General features: G+C 40.5%; 1 protein-coding gene across 2 annotated transcripts in view; it reads left to right on the plus strand.

The window, feature by feature from the left end:
* The window catches only part of Topbp1 (DNA topoisomerase II binding protein 1), a 47,971-nt gene extending 36,657 nt beyond the window's left edge, over positions 1-11,314 (plus strand). For both annotated transcript variants that reach the window (XM_021207172.2, XM_029543459.1), the window contains 8 exons: positions 1,082-1,302; positions 2,897-3,045; positions 3,274-3,385; positions 4,140-4,303; positions 5,055-5,192; positions 7,816-7,905; positions 8,061-8,222; positions 10,637-11,314. In XM_021207172.2, the coding sequence (XP_021062831.1) occupies positions 1,082-1,302; positions 2,897-3,045; positions 3,274-3,385; positions 4,140-4,303; positions 5,055-5,192; positions 7,816-7,905; positions 8,061-8,222; positions 10,637-10,771 (1,171 nt within the window). In that variant the 3' untranslated portion in view covers positions 10,772-11,314. The remainder of the gene's footprint in view (positions 1-1,081; positions 1,303-2,896; positions 3,046-3,273; positions 3,386-4,139; positions 4,304-5,054; positions 5,193-7,815; positions 7,906-8,060; positions 8,223-10,636) is intronic.
* The last annotated feature ends 1,591 nt before the right edge of the window (positions 11,315-12,905 follow it).

A 12,905-nucleotide genomic window follows, 5' to 3' on the forward strand; every position in this document is an offset into this window, starting at 1 on the left:
CTGGTCTACAAAGTGAGTTCCAGGACAGCCAGGGCTATACAGAGAAACCCTGTCTCGAAAAACAAAACAAACAAACAAAATACACTTTAAAGCCGGGTATAGTGGCACCCACGAGGCAGAAGCAATGGATCTGTGAGTTCAAGACCAAACTGGTCTTCAGTGTGAATTCCAGGACAGCCAGACCTACATAGTGAGACTCAATGAGATATAATCTAATTATTAAGACAGTTACGGTGGTGCATGCCTGCAATCCTAGCACATGGAAGCTGGTGAGGGGAGATCAGGAGCTCGGGGTCATCCTTCACTACAGAGAAGTGGCTTTAAAAGAAAATGTAAATGCAATTTAAACCCACAAACTACAGTTCTCTAAACATCACCATGGTTCCCTAATTTTTAGAATTAAAAAGATATATCATTATTTTTGAAAGACAGACATATAGACATTCACTTAAATTTTCTAGTAGAACTATTTTAAAAGTAATTAACTGGATGTATTGGTGCATGCTATGCTGTGTAAGTTTTTGTAAACTTGGGTCATTTAAGAAGAAGAAACTTCATTTGAGAAAATGTCTCTATCACTCTGGCATGTAGGTAAATCTGTAGGGTATCTTGGCTAGTGAGTGATGTAGGAGGGTCCAGCCCACTGTGAGTGGGACCTCCTTTGAGCAAGCCATGGAAAGCAAGGCAGTAAGTAGCTCTCTTCTATAGTCTCTCCAGTTCCTGCCCCGACTTTTCTCAGTAATGGGCTACAGCTGGAAGCTGAAATAAATCTTCCTTTCCAAGCTGCTTTTAATCTTGATATCTTATCGAAGCAGGGGAAAGCAGAGGGATGCATGCCTATAATCTTAGCACCTGGGAGGCAGAGACAGGAGAAGCACCTCATTTAAAGCCAGACTCTCTATAATGAGACCATATGTCCGAGGAGGAGGAGGAGGAGGAGGAGGAGGAGGAGAGGAGGAGGAGGAGAGGATGTCTTCTATTGATTTATTCAACAAATACTATGTTTCTTTACTGCTTACCAGTTTTATGCACTTGAATTCAGTAGTGGCTGATATTTAACATTGTCTCTTTTATTCCTTAGGCAGTCTCGACAGATAGTACCTGATATGAACACAGAGCCCTCCCAAAATGAGCAGATCATTTGGGATGACCCAACAGCAAGGGAAGAGAGAGCAAGGCTCGCCAGCAACTTACAGTGGCCCAGCTACCCAACACAGTATTCTGAGCTTCAGGTTGAGATTAAAAAACTGGATGATTCTCCTTCTCGAAAGCCTGAGTACCATTCAGAAATTGCTGAGCAGGGTAATAAGAAAAACATTTATTTGTACTTAAGAATTTTGACCTCTTAAAGTCACCATGGTTCTCTGTATTATATATGCAAATCAAAATGAATTTTCTAGTACTGTATCAAATGAGAATTGTTTTTTAATTTTTAAATATAGAAATTTAGCTGTAATTTTCTGAAGAAGAAATTGTTATTTTTGAAGCTTTTAGCCTCCATAAAAATCTAATCTAGGCCCAGAATATTATCAGCATCTGAGTCTTACTGCTGAATAAGTTCACCCTTTTTTTTTTTTTTTTTTTTTTTTTTTTAAGTTCATCCTTTCTAATTCTTCCTGAGCTCTAGCTGGATGGCTCGGCTTAGCTGATCTGGTGTAACTCCTCTGCAAAGTGACTGATTCAGTCTGGCTTCTCTAAGCTTCTCCTGAATTGCTCTGCTTGGCCTTGGACTATCTTTGGCAACATATTCTAATCTTCTTGCTTCTTCTCATTCTCTGGCTTGTTCTGTTTTCACCTGTGTTTAGCTGTTCTCTCTGCAACCCGTCTTTCTATGATAATGTCTGGTAAAATGGCCTCCTTTCTTCTCACTGTACTTCTTCCTATAGCTTCCCTTTCCTCTCCTTGTAAGTTGGGCATATCCTATTCTGTCAGATCTTTCTCTTGATTCATCACTTTGTCTGCCACTCAATTAGGCATCACTTACAAACATGGGTGCTTTCTTTTTTCTTTTTTTTCTTTTTAAATTTATTTATTTTATGTATATGAGTACACTGTAGCTGTCTTCAGAAACACCAGAAGGCGGCATAGGATCTCATTACAGATGGTTGTGAGCCACCACGTGGTTGCTGGGATTTGAACTCGACCTCTGGAAGAGCAATCAGTGCTCTTAACCACTGAGCCATCTCTCCAGCCCCGGGTGCTTTTTTCTACAACTAACTTTCCCTTCATTGCTGGGAATTAAGAGCAAGTCTATATTCCAGCCAGAGGAATTAAAGGTGTGTGCTAAAACTGAACGACACCACAAGTAAAAACAGGTTTTTTCAGTAAAGAACACAATCTTGGGGTTCATGGTGTGGCCAAATATCCTGCACTATTTAGGATTAGCCTTTTTTTTTTTTTTCTTTCTACCCTCCTCTTGTTTGTTAGGTAGTGTCTGATGTTGTTAGGCTTGTATGAACTTTTCCTGCGTTCCTTTTTTTCCTCCCTTCAGACTGGGTAAGGTTATGCAGATCTGATTTTCTCCAATTGCTTTCATTTTAAAAATTTGGTTATGTTATACTCGTGAAAAGATGTTTTAGAAAGGAGGGATTCACAAAAGCCGACTCACACGCCCGCCCTTTCAGAGCTGGGGAACCAACCACTCTCTTCTATATGTATCACTTGCTTTTGAGGCAGGGCTGTACCCATGCAGGTCTCAAGCCTGAGATTCTCCTGTCTCAGCCTCCCAAGTTACTGGGGTTACAAACAGATGCCACCATGCCTGAGCCTTTGTATACTTTTGATTGCAGAATTCATGGCTCATTTTATTTTGGCCAAGACAGGTGAGAGTATTTCCCAGAATTTGTTCTAAGTTCCATGTGTACACTATCACACAGTATTTCTCCCTTACCCTCAGCCTCGTGTGTGACTCAAGCCCCAGGGCACCCAAGCTCTGAAGAACCAGAACCTCCAGCAGCAGAAAGGCATCTGAGCCCTGAGCCTCAAGCCCCCGCTGTGGCTTTCCCCCTGGCTAAGCCACCTGTGGCCCCACAACCTGTGGACAAGGTTTGTTAACCTTTTGTGTGGTGATGGTGGCTTTGTGTATTTTTCTTATGCTGGAGTAGGAATTGTTTGCTGCCGCAGGCTCATCACTACTGAAAATTGAATTTCTTTGAATTATAGTTTGTATACTTGGTCCCTTAGAAGACTAGATAAAATGTCACTATAAAATAGCTATATCTGGTAATAGTTTTAATGTTAATATTTTTCTAAAATAAAACTATTGTGTTCTAGATTGAAACATTGGAGGAGACGCACAGAAAAGTTAAAAAACAGTATGTGTTCCAGATGTCATCTCTGAATTCTCAAGAGCGGATTGATTACTGTCGCCTGATTAAAGACTTAGGTACCAATATTTTACTTTTTTTTTTCTTCAATTTTCTTCCAATATTTTACTTTAAAACATCATTATTACAACTTATTTAGAATACAAATACAAACATATTTCTATCATGTGTAAAGGGGAGGGCAATTGAGAAAAGAACATGGATAAGTTTTGTTTTTAGTTGTTTTTTTTTTTCAAGACAGGGTTTCTCTGTGTAGCCTGGCTGTCCTGGAACTCACTCTGTAGACCAGGCTGGCCTCGAACTCAGAAATCCGCCTGCCTCTGCCTCCCAAGTGCTGGGATTAAAGATAATGTGCCATCACTGTCTGGCTATGGGCAAGTTACTTAAGCCTACACATTAAGTCTGTTCTGCCTCACAGACTCAAGTACACAGATAGACAAAATACCCATACATATAGATAATAATTTTTTTTTAAGTCAAGAATGGGACTGGGGGTTGTGTGGCTCAGTGTGGAGTACTTTTTTTTTTTTGTTGCATATATGAAGCCCTGAATTTCAAGTGTATACATGGGTCAGCATTGGAAGTTTTATTTTTATAAAACCCCAATCTACATTTCAAATCACTAGGTCTCAGAATGCTAAAGGCGGGGGGGGGGGGGGGTGAATTGAAGTGAATGTTACTTTTACATATCTATATATCTAAATTTTTTATTTTGGTTGATCATTTTATATAAATAATTTTTATGCACAGTTAGATAACATTTTTCTAGAAAGAAAGTTAAGAACTAGTAGATCCTGTTTCTCTCCATACAAGGTGGGTCAGTGATGGAGAAGCAGTGCTCTGACCCCAGCTGCACGCACATGGTTGTGGGCTACCCACTGCGCAATGAGAAGTACTTGGCCTCTGTGGCAGCCGGTAAATGGGTGCTTCATCGCTCCTACCTAGAGGCCTGCAGGACGGCTGGGCGCTTTGTGCAGGTGTGTATTCATAGTCCTGTGAAGGTTTGCTCTCTTGTTAATGGCTTAAGAGATCCTTTCATCCCCTCACCATGTATTTAGTTTAAATGACCACATGTGGCCAGTCAGATTACAGCTGTTGTGTGATGATCTTTGTAACAGAACAAAGTCTACAAGATCGGGCTGCTTTATTCCCATCCCTTTATATTAAATGTTTTGGTTGGCATACCAAAAAAATGAGTTTTTATTGTGGCCTGCTCACTTTTTGTTACCTAATTTATTGGTGCTTTTTTATTGAAATGATATTCTCTTAATATGAGAAGATTTCAAGATAGCCCATTATAAGTCTTTTTCTTTGCTGTTAGCTTATTCCATATTAAACTAATTATAACAAGCTGGGCATCACAGTAATATCTACAGTGTAGTTTCTGAAGCTTCCAATCTGAGTTCCGTGGAACTTGTCTTAGGTCATATTTCCTCTGCCTGTGCTCTCATGAAGCCAGATACCCTAAATGTTACTAAGACAGCTGTCTGGCCAAAAGGTTTGTTTTTGGGAAATTAGTTTCTGGTTTTAATTAGAAGCCAGCTGTACTGGAATGAATCTGTTTTTCCTATGAGTTCACAACGTAGTGTTCTCTATCATTTGCATCTCTAACAATTGAACACTCAGCTTTGAGCTTAATAGACTACAAGCTTCTGGGGCCAGATACCCATGCTTAATTAGCACAGTGCTCTGAGAGGAACCCACAAGTTCACTGGCCTGATTTTTTAGGAAGAGGACTACGAGTGGGGAAGTAGCTCCATACTTGATGCTCTCCCTGACGTCACTGAGCACCAGCAGAAGCTAGCACTTGCGGCAATGAGATGGAGGAAAAGAATCCAGCAAAGTCAAGAATCAGGCATTATTGAGGTACTATTTTGGGATTCAGTATTGTGACTTGTTTTAAAGAGCATATGCTTGACCAAGTAGTTCTGATTGTCTTTTATTCCATAATTGATATATTTAGTTGCACATTCTTTGTTGAGCTAAAATTTCTGTTGTAGCCGGGCAGGGAGGCAGAGGCAGGAGAATGTCTGAATTCCAGGATATCTGAGGCTATGTAGAAATCCTGAGACAACAAACAAAGTATTGTGTTATGCAATAAGATAGGGTCTTCTAAAGATAACTTGTCTTTTCAGGGTATAGATCAGGAGTCCTACGCCGGGCCTACAAATTCTCCCTAAGGAGTCTGTATACTTTTGAGTAAGGAAATTATGTCCTTTCTTTCCTGATTGCTGATTGCAAGCTAACATTTCCTTTAATTATAATCTGAGGTGAATTGGTCTGGTGTTGCTTGTATTCTAAAGCTAAATTCTAAGGTTCCTCAAGGTGTGAGTAGATCCTCATACACTCAAGGGATGCCAGATGAAACTTCTCCCCAGTTAAACTGGTCAGTACAAAGCTAAAGCCTGTGATTGGGCAGGAGGAGGGAGAAAGGTGGGGCTGGAGATTCAACAGGGGGCTTACTGTAAGTAGGGAGAGAGAGAAGATGGAGGCGGAGGAAGCCACCATGGACCAGAACCTCATGGCCAGTAGAAACAGCAAATGAAAAGGGGTCTAATAGCTGGGGAATAAGTTCGTAAAACTCTAGAGCTGCCTAATCTAGGCTTATAAGTAAAATATCTGGATTATCTGTCTTTTATATGGGTTTATTAGGATTTTAAATTCCACCTACACAAATAAAGGCAAATCACAACATATACTTATTTTTACTGATAAAAAAAAACAGATTTTATTTTTTAGCTAGCTTGCAAGATCCTGTTTTGTTAGACTTTTCATGCCACCCCATCCTTTGCTTCCTCCCCAGCTGTCCCCCCTGGCTCTCTGGCGGCTCCTTTCCTCTACTCCTGCTTCTGCTTTCATGTCTTATGTTCATTTATTAACTTTACATTTTAAAAATTTTAAGGGCTGGTGAGATGGCTCAGTGGGTAAGAGCACCCGACTGCTCTTCCGAAGGTCTAGAGTTCAAATCCCAGCAACCACATGGTGGCTCACAACCATCCATAACAAGATCTGACGCCCTCTTCTGGAGTGTCTGAAGTCAGCTGCAGTGTACTTACATATAATAAATAAATAAATCTTTTAAAAAAAAAAATTTGATTCCGCATATAGGAGAAAACTTAGTACTTGTCCCTTGTGATCTGGCTGTTCACTTCAGTGATGATCTCCCGGTCTCTCCATTTCCTTGCAGATAACATACTTCACAGCTAAATAATATTCCATTATGTGTGCCTATGTATTTATTATATGATAGCATTCCCTTAAGCAGTAAATACGAGTTCCTCTTTCTTCCGTCTTTGTCAACATTTGTTGTTATTTTCTGGACAGCCATTTTGGCTAGGGTGGGTAGAATCTCACTTCCGTTTTGATTTTTATTTTCCTGATGGCGAAAACGCTTGATTACTGCGTTCATGATTGCAGTTATCAGGCCTGTCATTTGTGCTTTGGGTTAATGTGTTGGTATAACATCTATCTTCCATGTCAAAAATTTGCTTTTGATACTTGACCATTTTTAAACATGGGTCTTTTCATTTTGAAATTTAAAAATAGTACCTATGTGGTATGGGGTTATCTAACAAGTTGTTATTCTAAAGAAAATAAGAATCCATAGGTTTGGCTAAACTGTCAGAAGAGCCTATGGTTCACAGAAAGGCTAAGCATTCCTCACTTAAAGCGCTCTCATGCTCCATTGTGTTCTCTGCATTCTCCAAAGCTTGTTTAGCCTGGTGTCCCTTTCTTTCAGAATAATTTTACTGTTATTTCTTATTTAATTTTTCAAATATCACACATCGTAAGAGATACATGGATCAGTGACCACACTGGCTACTCACTATGCTTGTACGTGGCTACCTGGTAACAGTAGTTATGAAGTTATTATAAAGATTATAGAATTATTGGCCCAAACAGATGGTTCAGCAACTAGAAAGCCACTGCTGCTAACCCTGGCTGACTGAGTTTGTTCCCCATGGTTTGAAAGGTGAAAGCAGAGAACTGACTTATGCAGTTTGTCCTCATGCTTCTGTGGGCATGTTCTGCGTAAGTGCCCCTTTTCCCAAATAAATGATGGGGGCGGGAGAGGGTTACTCATTGTCCACTAGGGTAATACTGTAATCCTAGCACTTGGGAGGCAGAAGCAAGTGGTCAGAGCTAGCCTATGAAACTTCACACTTTTTTTTTTTTTTTTTTAAACTAATAATGGGTTGAAGAGACAGCTCAGGGGTAGAGGTACCTGCTGCTTTTCCAGAGAATTCAGATTTAATTCCTATCATCCACATCTGTAAATCTACTTCCAGAGGATCCAACACCCTCTTCTGACCTCTGTAGGCCCTGCATGCAAGTGATACTTAGTATATGTAAATATATGCAAAAACACACCTAGATGTGCATGACAAGAAAGTACTTATTGGCACTAAACAATTAAATTCATGCATTATCTCTGCATTTTGAATGTTTAGTATGTTAAAATTACATGTACTTATTTATTTTTAAATAGGGAGCATTTAGTGGCTGGAAAGTTATTTTACGTGTTGATCGACCCCGAGAAGCTGGGTTCAAGCGCCTTCTTCAGGCAGGAGGAGCAAAGGTTTGTCCTGAATTAATTTACTGCTATTCTAGGGGCAAGTTGGCACAAACTTGTCCAGCAAGGCTTCTGTGATGTCTCCATTCCCTCTGCCTTTTGAGGGGAGGAGCAGTCTGCTTTGGAACATGAGGGGATTAATCCTTCCTGGTTTTCATTAGGTGTTACCTGGTCATCCAGAACCTTTATTTAAAGATGCTACACATGTCTTTTGTGACTTCAATAAACTGAAGCCTGATGACTGCAGAGTTTTCATCGCAGAGGCTACTGCCCAGAACATGGTCTGCCTGAAAACAGAATACATCGCTGATTATCTCATGCTGGTTGGTCACATTCTACTCTTCCATTTATCATTATCATTTTTATTATTTGTGTGTATATGTGGGGTGGGGAGTTGGCACGTGTGTGCTCGTCAAAGGATAGCTCGATGGAGTTGGTTCTCTCCTACCATGTAGGTTCAAACTTAGGTTGCCAGGCTGGTAGCAAGTGTCTTTACTTGCTGAGTCATTTTGCTGGCCCCATACTTCCTTATTTCTAGAGATATGCTTATATTTGTAGATGAACATCCACACATCTACTCTTGGCTTGCTGCTAATAGAATTGATACTTTGCCATTCTCTAGTCTTTCAGTTTAGTTCCATTTCTATATTGGATGCCTGTAAACTTTTTTTTAGCATGAAATTTAAGTATGACAGGTTTGAAAATCTGGGTAGCTATCGATGTTTTACAAGTTCTTTAAAATATTGGGCTATAGAAAGTAGGGGGCAGCCGAACGTGGTGGCACACGCCTTTAATCCCAGCACTTGGGAGGCAGAGGCAGGCGGATTTCTGAGTTCAAGGACAGCCTGGTCTACAGAGTGAGTTCCAGGACAGCCAGAGCTACACAGAGAAACCCTGTCTCAGAAAAAAAAAAAAAAAAAAGCAAGCAGGGGGCTAGAGAGATGGCTGAGAGACAAGAGAACTGGCTGCCATCAAAATCAGACTCAGTTCCTACCTAACAGTCCTACCGTGTATACCTGTGTGTGTGTGTGTAACTGCTAAGCCATCTCTCCGGCCCTAAGTGAATGACTTTTTAAACTGTATGCTTGCTTCCTAGGTCAAGTAACATTTTAATTTAATTAATTAACATTGATTTATTATATATCAATTTCTCATTTCTTATGTATTTCAGAGTTTGGGGGAAATCAGAACATGTGTCTCCTCAAATACTTAGCATGTGTATCATGTCTAGGTCATGGTGCATGTTAGCTAGCTCATCCCTTATTACAGAGTGTTCTGTCTGAACAGAGCGCCTGGGTGACCTCCCTTCAATTTGCTGTTGAAACTGCTATGTATAGGTGTACTCTTCCAGTGGGCAGATGTGTAGTAGTGTAACTGCTGGGCTAAGGATATGTTTAGTTTATGTGGTCTGGATAGCTTTCAATTTGCAGGGCTTCCTACTTGTGTCTCCTAGTACTAGAGTTGTATGGTATTCAGTATCAGACTCTAGAAGAGATTCGGTGTCGCTTTATAGTCATTTGACTTTTAGCCATCTGGTATGGCTACAATGGTAGTATTACCGTGAATCGGTCTTTACCTCTCTTACTCTGCCTCTCTCTTTGCCTCCCATTCTTGTCCTGCTAACTGCTGTTATTACCAGCATGTATCACTGTTGTTTATGTCAATTTTAAAGTATACACCTGAGGTTTTTTCACTTGGTACTCCAGATTAGCCTTAGGCCTTAAACGGTTTTGCTTCTTCTTTCAATTCTGATGGAAAATAGGTTATAGACTATAGATCCTGGCATTTATGTTTGCATTACTTAACAAACAACAGAAGCAGCTGAACTGTCAGTTCACATTTTAGCCTTATTAAATAAAGGCTAAGTGTGTCATTCATATATATCAGAGGCCAAAGATCTGGCCAAGCTCCACAAACTATTTCTGGCATCCAGACCTTTGCTCTGGGATTCCCAAACTTGTTTTCTGTGGAAATAGTTGTTTTCCTGCCTGGTTCTTCAAGCCTGTGGCACACATAAAAGAAACAAAACGAAAAAGCCCACAAACGCTAAATTGATCTATTTAAGTTTTTCAGGTATGAACTGCCCTGTAACATTTACTTGGTTTGTTAATTCTCAAGCATCTTTAATTAGAATTTATCATTGCTGGGAACTGGCTCAGTACAATAACTTTAAGTTCAATTCCCAGAACCCAATAAAGGCGAGCATGGTGACTCCTGTTTGTAATCTTAACACTAGAAAGGTGGACACAGGATCACAAGTGACTAGTAGGATTGGCATGGTGACGCGGGCCTTTAATCCCAGCATTTGGGAGTTAAAGGTAGGAGAATCACTAAAAGTCTGAAGCATCCTGACTATAAAAGGCCAATTTGTCTTTTTTTTTTTTTTAAATGTCTTTTATGAAAATAGAAAAATGGCTACAAAGGTAGCCATTGCAAGGATTTGGTGTCAGGTAGAAACACTTTGATGGTATCCTTGCTCCCTGCTAGTTGATGATGGTTAAGCCCATTGCACATTTGTATACGGGTATAAAAACACTTATCTTGGGGAATAGATAGTAATTTACACTACTAGCTACTAACCAACCTTTCCCCAATTCAATCTGTTTTAATACATGGAATCATTAAAATCTGAGCTAGCCATGCTTTTACCTGAGCTTTGACCCACTGGCAAGCTTTGAGGGAAAAAGAAACCGGGGACATGCACTACAAATTTGAAGTTTTCCTCTTCCCATTCTAGGAATCCCCTCCTTGTGCAGATAATTACCACGTATCTGAAGCTGCTTTATTCCATAATAAGGAAGGTGGGCCTGGATTACCACAGAAGAGGAAAACCCCTGCAGAGAATGTAGTCAAACGGCCTCGAGTACACTGATGTACTCAGCCATCCAACAACGAATGCTTTTGAGTTTAGTGTGCTTGCCTAAGATGCATAAAGTGCACTGGAAATTTTTCAGCTGCAACCTGAGCATTGCTGTGGTGCCTTCGTGTAACAGTTTAAAGGCATACATCTGAAGGACGTTGCTTCAGATACTAATGATCCTGTAAACTGGATGCCTTTAACCTGAATTTGAATCACTGGATATTGACTGTTCCTAATAAAAACTTAACTAGCTTGTCAAGCCACAGAGCACACAAGGACTCTCCTTGTAAGCATCTGACGCTGTAACAAGATCTGTTTCAGAAATGTCATAGCTCGTAAAAGCAAAAGTTATACATTAGGGTTATTTCTTGTTTTCCTGATTTTTATGTATGTATTCTTGCCATTTATCCTCTTTTTACAGCCTAAGCAGAGTATAACAATGAAGCTGGGGCTCTAAACTTAAAATATGTATATATGTAAATATGTGTATATAAACTTCTATCATTTGCCAAACTTGGGCACCAAAACTTTAAGAATAAAAAATAGCAACTCAAACTGTATTGTTTTGTTCATTTAGATCTGTTGATACCGCCAAACTTAAAAGCTGTCTCAAAATACACACACACCTCACCCACAATCCCAGCACTCAAGGCAGGTTGTGAATGAAGTAGGAGGGTCATTGAATCCAGCCTAGCCTGCTCCATAAATCGAAGGACTAAAGAGGCATCAGTGGCACAGTGATGGCATATGCCACACAGAGAAACCCTGTTTGGGATGGGGGAGTGTTGGTGGGAAAAGAAGCATCAGTGATTAAGAGGTGATTAGAAGGTGGCTCACAATTGCCTATAAACTACAACTCCAGAAGCATCTGGGCTCACTCCATGGATGCCAGCACTCACATGCAGATAAGTACCTCCCCGCCCCACCCCTCCCGACAGGGTTTCTCTGTGTAGCCCTGTCTGTCCTGGAACACACTTTGTAGACCAGGCTGGCCTCGAACTCAGAAATCCGCCTGCCTCTGCCTCCCGAGTGCTGGGATTAAAGGCGTGCGCCACCACGCCCGGCTAAAACCAAGAATTTTGTCAACTGTGTTGTTTTATAACCCCAGGTAGCTTTACAACATGCTATGTATATTAGGTTTGACACAAAATATCTTCCTGCCCCTACAAGACGTGTTGAGATTTATAGATATGTCATTAAGTATATACAAGATCAGAATTTCAGCCAGCCTAAGCAAGCTTGAGAGTAGCCTGAACTCGTGAGACCCTCTCTATGGAAGCTTAGACTTGAGTTCAAAGCCCATCTTAAATTAACTATAATCTTAAATTAACTATACAGTAAGACAGTAAGATAAAAAAGTTATATGTAGCCTGAGAGTAGAGTACTATGCCTTGAACATTGTGGCCCTAAGAGAGAGTAAGTTTTCTATTTTCTTTTAAATAGGCAGTTAAGGAAAAAACAATCCTCAGAACTGGAGCACTTGATGCTCTTGCTGAGAATCAAGAGTTAAGTTTTGCTGGGCAGTGGTGGCGCATGCCTATAATCCCAGCACTTGGGAGGCAGAGGCAGGCGGATTTCTGAGTTCAAGGCCAGCCTGCTCTACAGAGTTCCAGGACAGCCAGGACTGCTCAGAGAAACCCTATCTCGAAAAACCAAAATAAATAAAGTTGAGTTTCCAGCACCCAAGTAAGGAAGTTCATGCCTCATACACTCTAGGGGTCCAACACATTTGTTTTTGATCTCTATAAGCACCTGTACACAAGTAGCATATGTTCACATACACACATGAATATTTAAAGCCAAAACCAAGTACAAGAGTAAACAGTGAACCCATTACCAAAAATGGCTTAAAATATACCTTTACTGACTTAAATGGTGTTCCTTTTAAAGACGTGTAAAGGCTAGAGAGACAGCATTGGCTGCTCTGGACCTAGGTAGTATTCCCAGGGTCCACTCACAGTGGCTAACCTTGTTAACTCCAGTTCCAGTAACTTCTTTGGCCTCCATCACTTCTGACATGTACAAAGGCAAAACACTCATACACATTTGAAGGGGGGGGGACCAAAACCCTAAACTCACTACTTTGTATAAGGAGCCCACAGGTGGCCCAGAATACGGTCCAACTTTTTTTATAAGGAGTGTCTCT

This window comes from Mus pahari, chromosome 10 (genome assembly GCF_900095145.1).
Source record: "Mus pahari chromosome 10, PAHARI_EIJ_v1.1, whole genome shotgun sequence".
Classification (NCBI taxonomy): Eukaryota; Metazoa; Chordata; class Mammalia; order Rodentia; family Muridae; genus Mus; species Mus pahari.